The sequence below is a fragment of the Salvia splendens genome, chromosome 20 (assembly GCF_004379255.2).
Source record: "Salvia splendens isolate huo1 chromosome 20, SspV2, whole genome shotgun sequence".
Lineage (NCBI taxonomy): Eukaryota > Viridiplantae > Streptophyta > Magnoliopsida > Lamiales > Lamiaceae > Salvia > Salvia splendens.
This window is the reverse complement of record NC_056051.1, coordinates 16788443-16805309: the sequence shown is the minus strand read 5'-3', so window position 1 is coordinate 16805309 and position 16867 is coordinate 16788443. Positions and strand designations below refer to the sequence as shown.

General features: G+C 35.8%; 1 protein-coding gene across 1 annotated transcript; it reads left to right on the top strand.

Moving 5' to 3' along the window:
* Positions 1 to 12759: 12759 nt before the first annotated feature.
* LOC121781562 (protein FAR1-RELATED SEQUENCE 5-like) lies at positions 12760 to 16656 on the top strand. The gene is made up of 3 exons (XM_042179285.1): positions 12760 to 12841; positions 14068 to 14800; positions 15231 to 16656. The coding sequence occupies exons 1-3, from the start codon at positions 12760 to 12762 to the stop codon at positions 16654 to 16656; spliced, it is 2241 nt and encodes a 746-aa protein (XP_042035219.1).
* The last annotated feature ends 211 nt before the right edge of the window (positions 16657 to 16867 follow it).

The window sequence follows — 16867 nt, the reverse complement described above, 5'->3', positions numbered from 1 at the left end:
TAAGTATTGTTAATGGAGAATGAGTCCCACCTCATTAGAGAGAGGAGAGTTTTCAAATTGGAATGTTCATACTATTTAGGACGGACGAAAAAGCAAATAGTGCATACTGAGGGACGGATGGAGTATAAAAATTACTCCATTACTAACCTTCTTCCTTTACGACTAAGCAAGTATTTTTTCTTGCTAAATCTTATAATATTATTTTGCTTAACTTTTTTGTTATCTATAATAAAAGAACTCCACAATAAAATAGAAAGCAACAGTATAAATATAGTACTACTATATTAAAGATGCAAATATTTAGAAATTTATGAAGCTAAAGAATTACCAAAATTTATGATGCTAAATCTTAGCAATATTATTTTGCTTAATTTGTGCTTGAAGAGCATCGAAATCCAAAACTTGAGGGAGTAAGGCAAACATGGAAACCATGTCTACTAGTGTAAGGCCATTTATTTATTCTAAATATATACTCTTGATACGCTCGGATTTTGTACTGTTTTAAGACCTTTATTTGATTCGTTTTTAATGTCAAAATCACATTTCATGTCCAGATTTTGTATATTTTATCCATTTTGGTATTTTAACGTGTTTTGTGAGAAATATGTAAAATAGAGCTGAAAAAGGGCATAAAAACGTCAAATTCTGGAAGCTGGAACTGAAGCGCAACCCAGCGGCCTGCTGGACACAATGCAGCGGTCGCTAGAAACGAGTCCACAGAGTTCTGGAGCTGTCCAGCGGTCGCTGGACCTGTTCGCGCACAGCAGTCCCAGTTCAAACCCAATTTTCCGGTGATTCTGTAGTCCCATCAGGGCGTACTACATACCATTCTCTTCGTCTTTGAAAGAGCTTCACGTTGATACCAAGATCATCTCAATCGTAGTTGTGTGAAGAAAATTATGGCCAATCTACGAAGACTGCGCAATGCTGTCAAGTGCTGGCGGGAATTTAAGGAAGGAAAAAAACTATTACCTTGTTAAGCCAAATATTTTCCTTAACCTATGGGGCACGAAAATTCCATCTTTCCTATTACTTGGAGAACATTTTTTTATCATGTTTAAACCTTTTTCAAGCCTATATATACCTCATAACCTAATTCATAATATTCACCAATTCATAACCTCCAAAATTAAGGGTGCCCCAAGGCTCCTCCTCCAACCCTAATCCTTCATCTTTCATCTTCTTTTTGCCAAATAAATCCAGAGCTTAAATTTGAGAGTACTTCATAGTGCAAGAGGTTGAAAAAGAAATCAAGAGAAGATCAAGGCTACAAGGATTCAACCTTTGGGTTTTATTTGCTTTAGTTCTTATTTTCTTTATGACTTCCTTACAATCTATGTTTTTAGTTTATTCTATCATGTGTAACTAAACTCATACGATTCTAGGGATGTGTTAGTAACGACTTTGGTTATACAATTTTGTTTTTTGTATATAATATTCGTTTTGTTCTTACTTCGTTTCTTCCGTAAGTGTTGGATAATGCTTCACGTTTGAGTGACACATTCTGTGATGATTTAATATAACTTGCTACGTAATCGTGAGAGGAGGTTGGCGAGTTAGATCAACTTAATAGACACTACAATTAGCTTCCCTTAAAACGACACTGTTAATTGCGAGTGAGGACTTTTCAAGGGTCTTAGGAGCTTCAGGGAGTTACGGATCTAGGACTGATGCCCCTAGTGTTAGTAATCCACATTTGTACTGCATGGGCATAAATTAGGTGACTCGTTCTATCAAAGTAAGAACTGTGCTAGGGTGTTGTAGTTGGAATTTGTATAACCATAGCTGTGAATGCACATCCATGGAATTCCCTTATCTCTCATATCTTTCTTTGTGATTTATTTGGATTTAGTTGTTTATTTGCATTTGCTTAATTAAATCAAAACTCTTGTTTCTCTAGATAATATTTGACGCTTAGTACATGATAGCCAGTTGCAATTATATTCCTTGTGTTCGATATCCCGGTACTGACATTTAGCTATACTATTTCTGCCTTGTATACTTGCAAGTAGTTTTAGTGCTAAAAAATAGTGCATCAACTTCCTCCGTCCCATAAAAATATGAGCATTGAATATGGCACGAGAATTAAGACACAATTGGTAAAGTAAAAAAGAGGAGGAGAATGGTATGGTAAAGTAAGAGAGAGAATGAGAATGATAGTTAAAGTAGTGTTAGTGGATAGTAGGACCTACATTATTAAATTGATAGTATAACTTTCCAAAAATGGAATGCATATATTTTTATGAGATGAACGAAAATGGAAAGTGTACATATTTTTATGGGACAGAGGAAGTATGCAGCTAGGCATGCACAACGGTTCCGAACCGCCGGTTCCGGTTCATGAACCGGCGGTTCACGGTTCATCATATGCATGAACCGGAACCGGCCCGCCAAGGGTCCCGGCGGTTCCGGTTCCGGTTTAAAAACTGCCGGTTCACGAGGCGGTTCAAAACCGCCGGTTTTTGGCATGAACTGGCGGTTCGCCGGTTTGAACCGGCGGTTCAACCGAAAATTTAAAAAAAAATAAAGAATGTGGGACAAAATATGTTGAAGTATTTTCTTTTATAACTACATGTTTAGACCATTCATTCATCTTTTTCCAATGTGGGATACAAAACTTTCTTTTATCTTCTACTTTTCTTCATGTTTTGTATAATATATATAAATAAAATTATTATTCAAATATATTCTTGATTGATAAAAATAAAGAATTATTGAGAAATATGATTTGTATATAGAAAATATTTATTTGTATAATAATTATTGTTAGGTTTATACAATTTGTATAAGAATTATACTTTCAATGTGTATAATATTATTTACTCCCTCCGTCCCTGAAAATTTGTCACCTATTTCCTTTTTCGTCCGTCTCTAAAAATTTGTCACCTTTCACTTTTACCATTTTTGGTAGTGGACCATACATTCCACTAACTCATTCACACTCACATTTTATTATAAAACTAATATATAAAAGTAGGACCCACATGCCACCAACTTTTTCAACCCACTTTCTATTACATTTATTAAAACCCGTGCCGGGTCAAATGGTGACGAATTTTGGGGGACGGAGGGAGTATTAGTTAACATATACATAAATTTATAAACCTAAGCAAATCATTAATGATAAATAACTAATGAATAATAGTTTATGTAATAATATTTGTTGTTAAATTATAATAATAGAAGATAGAGTATTAATATAGACGAAGAATGATGGACGATCTATAATATACTTATAAATAAAGACTTTAATCCACATTGAAATAAAGAGTAACACATCCAAAATGTGTAACTATAAAAGAGAATAATTCAATATACTATCTTCTAAATTAAATAAAATCCATATACTCTCATCCAAGTATTGGCATTTTAAATATCAAATCCAACTTTAAGTAAGGAGTATTTTTTTTATCTTTTTAGTCTTTATTATGTATAAAATGTGCTTAAACAAATTTCAAACAATAAGGTGAAAATTACAATTTTATTGATAATAAATTTGAATAAGACTAAAAATTACAACTTATAATGAATATATTTTATTTACAAAAATTAATAATCACTACTTAAAGTTAAACCTTTTGATTTTTAAAATATCAATACTTAATATTGGACTTGGGCATTTAAATTGGAAGAGAGTGTATTGAATTATAGGGAAAACACTACTTGAATTATAGTGTATTGAATTATAGAGAGTGTATTTCAACTTATAATGAATATATTTTATTTACAAAATTTAATAAACACTACTTAATATTTTATTTATCATTAATGATTTGCTTATGTTTATAAATTTATGTATATGTTTACTAATAAATAATATTATACACATTGAAAGAATAATTCTTATACAAATTGTATAAACCTAACAATAATTATTATACAAATAAATATTTTCTATATACAAATCATATTTCTCAATAATTCTTTATTTTTAGCAATCAAGAATATATTTGAATAATAATTTTGTTTATATATATCATACAAAACATGAAGAAAAGTAGAAGACAAAAGAAAGTTTTGTATCCCACATTTGAAAAAGATGAATGAATGCTCTAAACATGTAGTTATAAAAGAAAGTACTTCAACATATTTTGTCCCACATCAAAAGTGGAACATAAAACATTCAGGGATGTCCCTATAAAAGAGAAACAACCAAGAATGATTTTGTCTCACATCGAAAATGGAACATAAAACATTCAAGGATGTCTCTATAAAAGAGAAACAACCAAGAATGATTTTGTCCCACATCGAAAGTGGAACATAAAACATTCAAGGATGTATCTATAAAAGAGAAACAACCAAGAATAAGTTTGTCCCACATCGAAAGTGGAACATAAAACATTCAAGGATGTCTCTATAAAAGAGAAACAACCAAGAATGGTTTCATAAATTTGCAAGCCCATCAAATATATATGGGTTATTACGAATTTCTTGTATTCATTTGTTTGTAAAAATTGATTTTAAATATAAAAATCAATTTTTATAAATAATTTTTTTTTTAAAAAATTTTGGTTGAACCGGCTGTTCAAACCGCCGGTTCACGGTTCACGATTTCGCCGACCCTGAACCGGCGGTTTGAACCGTTGAACCGCCGGTTCAAACTGGTAAACCGCCGGTTCACAGTTCACGCATCCTTCGACCCTGAACCGGCCCGTTGGAACCGGCAACCCGCCGGACGGTTCAAACCGCCAGTTCACGCGTCCTATTTTAGCCGTCGTAAATTGCTTTCTTTTCTTGAAAATTCGAAATAATAAGATTTAATTAAAAAAAATCTCACTTCCCCAAAAAATATTCGCTTTTTTTCCCACTTATAATTTATTTTTTCATTTTTTTTACTCCAAAATTCACATTTTTTTTGTCATCTATAAATACCTCTCATTCCATTCCAACAAATCACTCCAAACAACTCTTCTTTCAATCTTATTTTCTCTATTAAATTTTCCAATAGTCTTTTCTATCAATATTTTGCTAACATGTCCGGCCAACAATCTCCACACACCCCGGCGGTTGGAACCAATAGTTCCCCAGTCCGACGTCTACCACGTCGCCGGATACGGGTTTTTTGGTGGCTCCTCCTACCCAAGGCTCTAGCATTCCGGGTGGCTATTGATCTTACCCGGCGGACATGCATAATGCCGCCAAGTGGTAATTTGGGTGGACGTCCGAATATGGCTCGACGCAACCGTTGTCCCAACTTCCGATGGAAACAACCCCAACACCCATCACGAGGACTTTAACGGCCTCACTCAGTACACCCCGGGGAAGACAGACAAATTATTCCAGCCCTATGTATCGTGTCGGAAGATTCAATTACCGGCACCAGTCAAAACAGGAGGAAGTTTTGGGAGCGCATTGTCAGCACCTACAATGCTAACCGGCCCGATGGAACTAGAGAGCGCAACGCAAGTATGTTGCACAATGTGTTTGGGAGGGAAAGCAAAGAAATACAAAAGTTTCAGGGATTTTATTTTGAGGAAATGAGGACGGTCAGTGGCGGCATGAGTGAAGTCAACATCATGATGAGGGCCATGTTGGTCTACCAAACGATGATGCACAAACCATTCAAGCATATTACGACGTGGAAGATTGTTCTTCATATGCCTAAGTGGCCGGGAGGAACCCAATCCTCAACGGCCTCCTTCAGAAAACTGTCGAGGTCGCAATCCGACATCGGCGAGGATGAGGTGGCAAGCCAGCTCGCTGGAGCTCACTTGGATAGTTCTGACACCGGTCCAAGCGGTTTGTGACATCATCCGCAAGGGATTAAGGTGGCGAAGGCTAGCCACAGTCACGCACTGAGCCAAGCCCAACCTGCCCCCATACCTCCACCCCAACCTATCCCTCATAACGTGAACACATTATCCGGGTATTTACAGACTGCTCTCCACGTCGACACGTTCCGAATAAATCCACAACAACAAGTTGCGCATGGCCGGATGATTGAAGCCCTGAAGTGCAACTGGGTATGTGCCGCACGCGCCACCGTCAGAGGAGTTGTTTTCATCTATCCGAACTCGAAAAGTGTAATTTTAATTTTTAGGATGTAATTTAAAATTTTTAGGATTTTAATAATGTAATTTTTAATTTTTTAGGAATTTGTAAAGGTATTTCGGATTTGTTTACTAAAGCTTTATCATTAAGAATATGTTTTTAACAATTGCAATATTAAAATTGATTAATAGAATAGTGTGACCCATGAATATTGAAGAACATGATTTTGGGGAGGAGTATGGTTGTGTGATATGGATCCAAGTAAAATGAGGGCTGGGTCTATACGATATATCGTATCAAATATTTTATATCGTTATCGTATCAAAAATATCGATATAAAAGAATTTCATATCGTTATCGTATCGAAAGTTTCGGTATACCGTATTTCAGTATACCGAAATTTCGGTGTGGAAAAAACTATACCGTTACCGTATTGAAATATCGATATATCGTACTGAACTTCGGTATACCGTTCTGAATGGTATATCAAAATTTTATATCATTTCAAATACATGTATACCGAAAAATATAATTTCAAAATTGAAAAATAAAACCAAAATCAATATAATTTCAACATAATGAAATAATCATTGTTCACATCTCCATAATCAAAATCCAACACAACAAAACACCAAAAAGTACCATAATCAAGTCAAGTCCGAACAAAATACATAACAATAATTAGCAAAAATTATCAATATTTTGATCTTGAGCATCAAACCCTTCATTTTGTTGAAACCATCTAGAAATATTAACCTACATAAATTCAAGACCAAGTGACAAATTAGTACTGATTCAAAAGGGAATTTTAATCGTACACGAATATAAAGCATAGAATAGAATTGAACAATAAATATTTTTTAAATATATAAATAAATTAAATGAATATCTATTTATGATTTTAAACTTTTAATCTTAAAAATAAATTATACTTATATTATAATCGGTATAAACGGTATGCATTGATAATTCAATATGTATTGATTTTCGATATATTTCGGTATACCGATAATATCGATTTATATATATATATATCACATATTCAATATAAAACGGTATACATTGGTATAAGAAAATTCATATCGTTATCGTATCGAAAACTTACAATACGACATTTTATCGTATCAAAAATATCGGTATACCGAAAATTCGATATTTTTCGGTATGATACGATCGATATACTGCTTTTTCGGTGTATTTACCCAACCCTATGTGAGATTCATTTCCTAACGAAAACCCAAAGTGATGTTTGATATAATATTTTTTTGTTGATGCTATTTTCAATTTCTCAAAGCAAATAAAAGATGAAAATAGATCCAACATCAAATATTGAATCTAAGCTAGAAAGATGGAAGATCAAATAATGGATAATGTGGAAAGGAAGATAAATGTCATTGATGGAATAAGCAAAGGGCACTTACACCATGCTAACAAGTATCCATGGCTAAACCTTCAAGGAATTCACAAGCCTCAAAGTATACCTCTACTTGATTCATGCTTGAACTAGCGATTGATGGAAATTCCATACTTGAACTAGCAATTGATGGGAAAAGCAACCTAGAAAACTAGGAATTGGATACAAACCCTCAAGGGGGGAGAACAAAGCTCACAAGCTACAAATTCAATGTTCAACCAAGTAGAAAAAATGAGAAAATGTGTTATTTATAGCTTAGGCCCAAATTCCAAGAAAAGGCCCACAAAATCTAGTCTCTGCGTGCGTCACCCGGTCAGGTAGCCTAGCCATCCAAGAGCACCCGTCTGGGTGGAATCCCCTGCCTCAATTGTGCCTTTGGGAGGCCACTCGTCCGGGTGGACATTGTCCGACGAAAGCCACCCGCCAGGGTGGCACTTTTCTGCAATGCGCGGCTTCCGTAAAATGAGCATATCTCCCTCTTCTGACTCTGGTTGAGGCGTGCAAGGTACCCACGCGAAGTTCTTTAGAAGACGGAGACATTGGTGGTAGTTTCAGAGCTTTTGGACGACATCTCAATAGGCAGAATACTGATTGAAGCCAGCTGCAACTACAAACTTTGATGCACAACTTCCATGATTGTATCATTGTGGGTGTTGTGCCTTAGCTATGAGCATGGAATAAAATATGAATAGGGGGAGAGCCCAAGAATAATGAAGTGCATGCTCTCCGTGATAGCACGATTGTGCATGATCTAAATGTTACCTTCTACTTAAGGAATTGCAAGCCCTAGCAAGTTGTTGCTTTGAGTCTGATAACTGATAGTCGTGGGAAAAGCTTTGAGCTAAAAATGAATGAGAGAGATTTTTACAATCGGCATCCGTGGCGGCAGATAAACTAAAACTTGAGCAGGCGACGTCATAAGTTGAAATTCATGTTTAGAGCTAAACTATAAACACATTAGGGCAAAGGTGTAAGGGGAGCCACGACGCGGTTGGAGGACGGAGGACACTCGCTTCATCTCTCCGTGATTCATGGAGTTCTATTGTCAAGCTTAAATCCTTAATTTTCGTTCACAATTTTCTCTTGGAAAAACCTTCAATTCTTTAACGAGATTGATTTTTGTATAGGAGTTGAATTTGACTCAAAACAAATTTGAAGGAAGCATTAATGAAATTAACAGTTTGGGTTGTTAATGAGGATGAATATTGAGAAGAATAATATTGACGGCTCGGTTCCATAGTCAATAAAAAAATTTATAAATCTCTATGTTTTAAACCTGAACAACAACAGATTCCGCGGTGGATTCCCATAGATGATCGGAAACATCACCTCGTTAAACTCCCTTGATCTTTCCAAAAAATTATCTCACCGGAGAAATCCCACTTTCTCAAGGAATTAAAGCTCAGACCAAAAATGATATTTTTAAAAAGTTTGCAGACCAAAAAAGAAATTCTCAAATATTACTACCTCCGTCCCAAAAGAATATGCACTTTGGGTTCGACACGAGTTTTAATGCAAAATTGGTAAATTAAGAGAGAGGTAGAGATAGAAGTAATTAAAGTATTGTTAGTGGAGAATGCGTCCCATCTCATTAGAGAGAAAAGAGTTGCCAAAATTAGAAAGTGCATATTCTTGTGGGACGGACTAAAAAGGAAAGAGTGCATATTCTTGTGGGATAGAGAAAGAGTATATATTAATGAAACAGAGAAAGTAAATACTCCATCTGTCCCACAATAAGAGTCATATTTTGTCATTCCAGTCCGTCCCATAGTAAGAATCACATTTCACTTTTAACACAAATGGTAAGTAGGTTTCCACTAACTCACCCCACTCACATTCTATTATAAAACCAATATAAAAAAGTGGACTTCATATTCCACTAACTTTTTCAACCACTATTCTTTACATTTCTTAAAATTCATGCCAAAATGTGACTCTATTGTGGGATGGAGGGAGTAGACTGCAATACCCTTAATGGACTTGAGGGTATTTTTGCCCAAACTGAGTTTGTAACGGTGAAAAAGTAGCTCAAATGAGATACTAAATCAAAGTTTATAGACCTTAGAAGATATTTTCATTTGTTACGGATTAAAATTGATACCTTGACAAAGATCGTCGACCAAAAAAATATTCCTTCTTTATATTATAATATACTTCATCCTTCCCACAAGAATATGCACTCTTTCCTTTTTAGTCCGTCCCACAAGAATATGCACTTTTCAATTTTGAAAACTCATTTCACTCTAACGAGGTGGGACCCATTCTCACTAACAATAGTTTAATTACTTTTCTCTCTACCTCTCTCTTACTTTACCAATTTTTCATTAAAACTCGTGCCGAACTCAAAGTGCATATTCTTTGGGGACGGATGGGGTATTATTTATTTACAAATATTTCATTTTCCAGCACAATTAACTAAGAAAAAGTAATTAATAGTAGTAAATTATTAATTAAAACTTAAAATAAAATAAACTTAATTGATCGCAAATAAATGGTATATTAAAATCAAACAAAAGATCTAAAATATCTAGAAAGTTAAAGTTCAAAGTTACCGATTTTAACTGCAATAGGACTTAAAAGTATTATGGAATATGTTACTCAATTCATTTTGCATTTAATAAAAGTTTTAGCTTAATTCTCATTACACAAGGGATAATTATGTATTATATACATAATGTTTAATCAATGTTTCACTTTAATATAAAAAATTTTAATTTTATATATTTTGTAAAAAAGTTTACTTAATGTTTCAAATTGATACATTACATTAAATTCCATTTAAGACCGTTATTTATTTTTTATTTTTTTTCCATTTGCTTCCTACTTTTTTTTATTGCTTCCTACTTGTTTGTTTTTCAACCAAATTCAATAAGAAGATAGCACAATGTGATTTTATTTCTTAGTTTGGTTGTATTTAGTTAGATTCTGGTAAATTTATTCCTCGTTTCTTGATAAGATGGCTTCCATCAGAAATTTTCTGATTAACAACATGTAATTTATAATTGGTATAAGGAATAATTTGAAAGTATCAATTATTATAAAGAAATTTTGTAAATGATTATTATATATAAATAATGGAGTATCAGGTTCGTAACATTTTAGGATATAATTCAAGAGTGATAAGATGAAAAAGAAGAGAAGTAACTGTGTTTGATGAGATTTGAAAGAATGTACATTAAGTAAACTTTGTGTATGAAGATGTGAACTTAAAAAATTGTTTGCATTAAGAGCATCCGCAATGGGGCGCATCGTCTGCCCACTGTGGGTGCGCAGACGATGCCCGATGCATCGTCCGCGAACGATGCAACACGTTTTTGTTTTTTTTCATTTTGTCTATTTAAACCTCGTTTGTCATTCTATTTTTCATACGAACATTTCTCTCATCTCTCATATTCCATACGAATATTTCGATAATATCTCACAAACAAAAATGAACCACGACAACGACTGGAGTACCTCGGAGGGCGTTAGTCGGACCTTGACGCGAGCCTTATTCGATGCCGTCAATGACACAATGGCGGATTGCTTAGCCGAAATGCAGCGCGAGGAGGAGGCGAGGCGGCAGAGCAGATCCCCAGGCCTATTCGACGTCGGACATTTGTCCGCCGCGAACACGCCATAGCTCACGAACGTCTATTTGCAGACTATTTTGCCGAGCAAACACGGTGGGGCCCGACTGTTTTTCACCACCGGTTTAGAATGCATCGTTATCTTTTTCTCAGCATTGTCCAGACATTGGAGTCACGTGATGAATACTTCCAGTATTGGGACGATGGCCTCGGTAGACCCGGAGTTACGCCGTTGCAGAAGTGCACGGTCGCACTCCGACAGTTGGCCTACGGCACCACAACAGACATGTTCGACGAGTACCTTCACGCCGGGGAGACAACTGGCTGCGAGTGCCTGAAGAGATTTTGTTGGGGAGTTGTGGAGGCTTACAACGACACATATTTGCGAAAGTCGACTGATGTGGATTGCCAGGGCTTGATGAAGATGCACGAGACGGCGCACGACTTTCCTGGGATGCTAGGGAGCATCGACTGTATGCACTGGGAGTGGAAGAATTGTCCGAGGGCGTGGAGAGGCCAATTTACTAGTGGATACAATGGCAGCCACCCGACGATGATCCTCCAAGCCGTCGCTGACTTTCGGCTCTGGATCTGGCATGCTTACTTCGGTGTAGAGGGGTCGAACAACGACATCAACGTCCTCAACTCATCCACCCTCTTCACCGAGCAATGCAATGGCAACGGCCCGGCCATCGAGTTCACTGCCAACAGATGCCAATATCACATGGGGTACTACTTGTCCGATGGCATATACCCAAGGTGGCCTGTTTTTCTGAAGACGATCAGCTGCCCAATGGGTGAGAAGAGAGTTTACTTGCACAAGAGCAGGAGGCGGCGCGGAAGGAAGTGGAGCGGGCATTTAGTGTGCTCCAATCACGGTGGGTAATAGTGAAAGGGCCGGCGCGTCTCTGGTTCCAGGAAGTCATCGCCGATGTCATGTATGCGTGCATAATCTTGCACAACATGATAGTCGAACACGAAGGTGGAAGCGTCACCTGGGCCGATGATGAAGGTGGATCTAGCTCCAGCACAGCGACCGCGCCCCACGCTCGAGGATTACCGACGGGCTTCAATGAGGTTCTGTCTAGACAAGCCTCAATGCGAAACCAACAAGACCATGTTCAGCTCATGAACGACATGGTTGAAGAAGTTTGGGCCCGTAACCGCCGTCGTTGAGAATGCGTATTTTTTTAATTCGTATTGTAATGTATTAATTTTAAATGAAATGAAGTTTTTTTCCAATTTTTGTAGTTATTTAAATATTCAAATAAAGAAAATGCTTAGGGCGGCTTATAGGGCGCCCCACTGCAGGTGGATAAAATGCTGACGTGGCAGTGCATAGGGCGGGCTTTAGGGCGTCCCTTAGGGCGCCCCATTGCTAATGCTCTAAATTGAAATATTGGTGAAATATTATATATATATATATATATAGAGTAGTGATCAATGCATAACTAATCTTAAGTGTATAACTAGAGAACAAATCTCAGCCACACATCTTAATGGAACAAATATTATTTATTTTAATTATAGAAAATATGCTGAGGGTAATTTTGGAAATTGCTTTCTTAATTTAAATCTGCGATCAAAACATGCAAATCTGCGATCAAATTACTCCATAATCTGCGATCTTTTCTTTCCTTCCAAACTTGCGATCCGATTTTTTTCCAAATTTCATTCCAAATCTTATTACTTCATTCAAATCGCGATTGAATTCAATTCGACGCGATTCAATTCGTTATTCAATCCGTTCATCGCGATTCAAATCAATCATCGTGATTCAAATCAATGGATTCAATTATGAGGTCGGACGAAGATTATTTCGATTCCGATTCATCATCTTCGAGCGAGGAAGCTGAGACTTCTAAAGGTAATCATTATTCGTTCAATTCTATAACAATTACTTCACTCTTGTTCAATTCTATAACAATTCCTACTATTTATTAATATACAATATTTTCGTGTATTGTGATTATGAAAACCGTAGTTTTTGTGATTAGATTTATAGTTGTTTCACTGATGTTAAGTGATTATGAAAATCGTATGGTCTTTGTATTATGTTTACATGGTTAGATTTACAGTTGTTTTGCAAATAAGAGTGAAGTGAAATCAGAATAAGAGTGATGTGTTTTGTGAACAAGAGTGATGTGTTTTGTGAACAAGAGTGATGTGTTTTGTTAACATGAGTGATGTGTTTTGTGAACAAGAGTGATGCCCTCAGAATAAGAGTGATGTGTTTACATCACTCTTATTCTGATTTTACTTCACTCTTGTTCACAAAACACTTCACTCTTGTTCAGAAAACACTTCACTCTTGTTCACAAAACACATCACTCTTATTCTGATTTTACTTCACTCTTGTTCACAAAACACATCACTCTTATTCTGATTTTACTTCACTCTTGTTCAGAAAACACTTCACTCTTGTTCACAAAACACATCACTCTTATTCTGATTTTACTTCACTCTTGTTCACAAACCACTTCACTCTTATTCTCATTTTACTTCACTCTTGTTCACAAAACACTTCACTCTTGTTCACAAAACACTTCACTCTTGTCAGTAACATCAAAGCATTATGAAGAATATGGGAAAACCAATAACATAGATGTGGAAAAAATGATTGTAAACTTCAAGCGTTCATGAACTATTGTAGAAAACTTCATCAGTGAATTAACAAGTACTTATTTTACATTAATATCTTGTTTACTATTTAATTCACTGTTGTGTTTTGTAAACCACTAAATGATGTGTTTCGTGAAGAAGAGTGAAGTAAAATCAGAATAAGAGTGAAGTGTTTTCTGAACAAGAGTGAAGTAAAATCAGAATAAGAGTGATGTGTTTTGCAAATAAGAGTGAAGTAAAATCAGAATAAGAGTGATGTGTTTTGTGAACAAGAGTGAAGTGTTTTGTGAACAAGAGTGAAGTGTTTTGTGAACAAGAGTGAAGTAAAATGAGAATAAGAGTGATGTGTTTTGTAAACAAGAGTGAAGTAAAATCAGAATAAGAGTGATGTGTATTGTGAACAAGAGTGAAGTCTTTTTCTGAACAAGAGTGCAGTAATCTCATTATTAGAGTGCTGTGTTTTTTTTACAGTGGTTTGCGTACCAAAATGCCCAGATGAATTGAAACCAAAAATTGGACAAAGTTTCATGACCCTTGATCGTGCATTGGACTTCTACAATAATTATGCTCGATATGTTGGATTTGACACCCGTAAAAAGGGATCGAAAAAGGAAAAAGATGTCACTACTTGGATTTACGTGGTGTGTAGCCGAGAAGGTACAAAGCAAAGAAACAGTAAACAATCTGAGGTGAAACGAAAGCGTTCTTCTATTAAGTGCTATTGTAATGCTAAAGTGTCTTGGAAGTATATTATGGGTGTTGGTTATGTTATACAAAGTTTCGTTGAAGACCATAATCACGAGATGGTTGAGGAACGCCATAAGCGTTTTATGAATTTGAACCGTAATTTGGATTTAGTCCATCAGAAATTCATCCTCGATTGTGCTAATGCAAATATTGGTCCAACTTTAAGTTTTAGCTTACTTAAAGAAGTGCTTGGTGGATTAGATTATGTAGGGTGTACTGTTTTAGAAGTGCGCAACTATAGACGTGACCTTAGAGCTTATGTAGAAGGAGCTGATGCACAAATGTTATTGAATGAGTTGCGAAGGAAGAAGGAGTTGTGTAGTGCATTTACATATGAGTATGAGGTCAACTCAAAGGATAGGATGACACGATTGTTTTGGTGTGATCCTACTGCCAGAAGAAACTACCATTTGTATGGAGATATTGTTTCGTTTGATACTACATACTCCACAAACAGGTATGTGCACACTAATTACTCTTTTGTTAAATTATTTTCTGAAATCATAACATGAGTGATGTGTTTCTGAAAAAGAGTGAAGTGTTTTGTGAACAAGAGTGAAGTGTTTTCTTAACAAGAGTAATGTGTTTTGTGAAAAAGAGTGATGTATTTTTCTGCATGCTTATATTGATGTGTTTTCTGAAATCATAACAAGAGTGAAGTGTTTTGTGAAAAAGAGTGAAGTATTGTCTGAACAAGAGTGACGTGTTTTGTGAAAAAGAGTGATGTATTTTTCTGCATGCTTATATTGATGTGTTTTCTAAAATCATAACAAGAGTGAAGTGTTTTGTGAAAAAGAGTGAAGTATTGTCTGAACAAGAGTGACGTATTTTATGAAAAATAGTGATGTGTTTTCTGCATGCTTATAGTGAATTGTTTTTCATTTCAGATACTGTATGATATTTGCTCCTTTTACGGGCAAGGATAATCATGGTCGCCCTGTGACATTTGCTGCTGGCCTTTTGTCCAAGGAAAATGCCAACTCCTTTTCATGGTTATTTAACCAATTTGTAAAGTGTATGGGTGTGGCTCCCAAACTCATTGTAACCGACCAAGACTTAGGAATGAAAGTTGCTGTTGAGGAGGTCCTTGTCAATACAAGACACCGGTGGTGTATGTGGCACGTTATGAATAAAGTTGCTGACAAATTGCCAAAGAACATGCTTGGTAGTGAACAATTAAAGAAGGAACTGAATGCATGTGTATGGTCAGAGTTGATAGAACCTGATGCATTTGAGGAAACTTGTCATGCTATAATGGAAAGATATGGGCTGACCAATAATGTCTGGTTTTCATCAATGTTTGCATCCAGAAAATTTTGGGTTCCAGCTTTTTTCCGTGATTTTCCGATGAGTTCGTTGATAAAGACAACTTCTATATCTGAATCACATAATAACTTCTTCAAAAGGTACTCAAAGTCTCGGGCTAACCTTATGCAATTTTATATGAACTATAATCATGCTCTGGAGACTCAAAGAAGTAATAGTGCAAAGCTTGAATACTATGATTCAACAAAAGTACCTATTTTGCGAACAAGATTGGAAATCGAGAAACATGCATCGACGATATATAGTGGTAGTGCTTATACTGAAATTCAAGAAGAGATAGTATATGCATGTTTCTCTTTGTCTTGTGCAACTCTAGGAGTGTTTACCAATACAGATATTGAAGTATATGACATAAAGGACAAGGATTCAAACTCATGGACAGTGACTTACTCCATTGGTGATGACACCTATTTGTGTGGATGCAAAAAATTTGAAAGACTTGGTCTATTGTGCAGCCATATATTTTGTGTGTTGAAACATAATTTTGTTAAGTTGATACCCGAGAAGTTGCATGGAGGAAGATGGTTGAAGTCACAGTTTGTGAAGCCAATACATGGAGGTTTTTGTGATGATCAAGAAATACACCTTGCTGTGGACAAGAAGAAGATTGCATTTAAAAACTTGTATGGATTATTCATTGAAACAGCACAAAGCATTGAAGGGAACATTGATCAAATCAATGCATTTGCTGCAATTATTGAAGAAGGTAGGAAGCAGTTTCTTGGCGAAGATGTTGTTCTGTCTTCCACACAGAAGAGAGCAATGATTGAGAACTTCTATGGCTCACATGTCCCGAACAATATTGAAGTTCATCCTCCTGAGGTTGTTAGTACAAAGGGAAGTGGAAGTAGGAAGAAATCGAAGAGGGAGTCAGCAATAAAGTTAGCAATGAAACCAGGCCGAAAGTGTGGAAACAGTCATGAGATTGGACACCATGATTCTAGGAACTGCAAAAAGGTTAATGAGAAGTCAAATCAGAGGCAATGAGGATTTGTATAGAAATAGTTCACATTGTAGTATTTTTAGAGTACTAATGATTCATTTTATTACACTTTTGAGTGAATTTTATCTCAATGCGAATTTTTAGAGTACTAATGCTCAAGTGCCAGTAAGTTCATCACTCTTGTTCACAGAACGCATCACTCTTATTCTATTTTACTTCACTCTTGTTCACAAAACACATCACTCTTACTTTGAT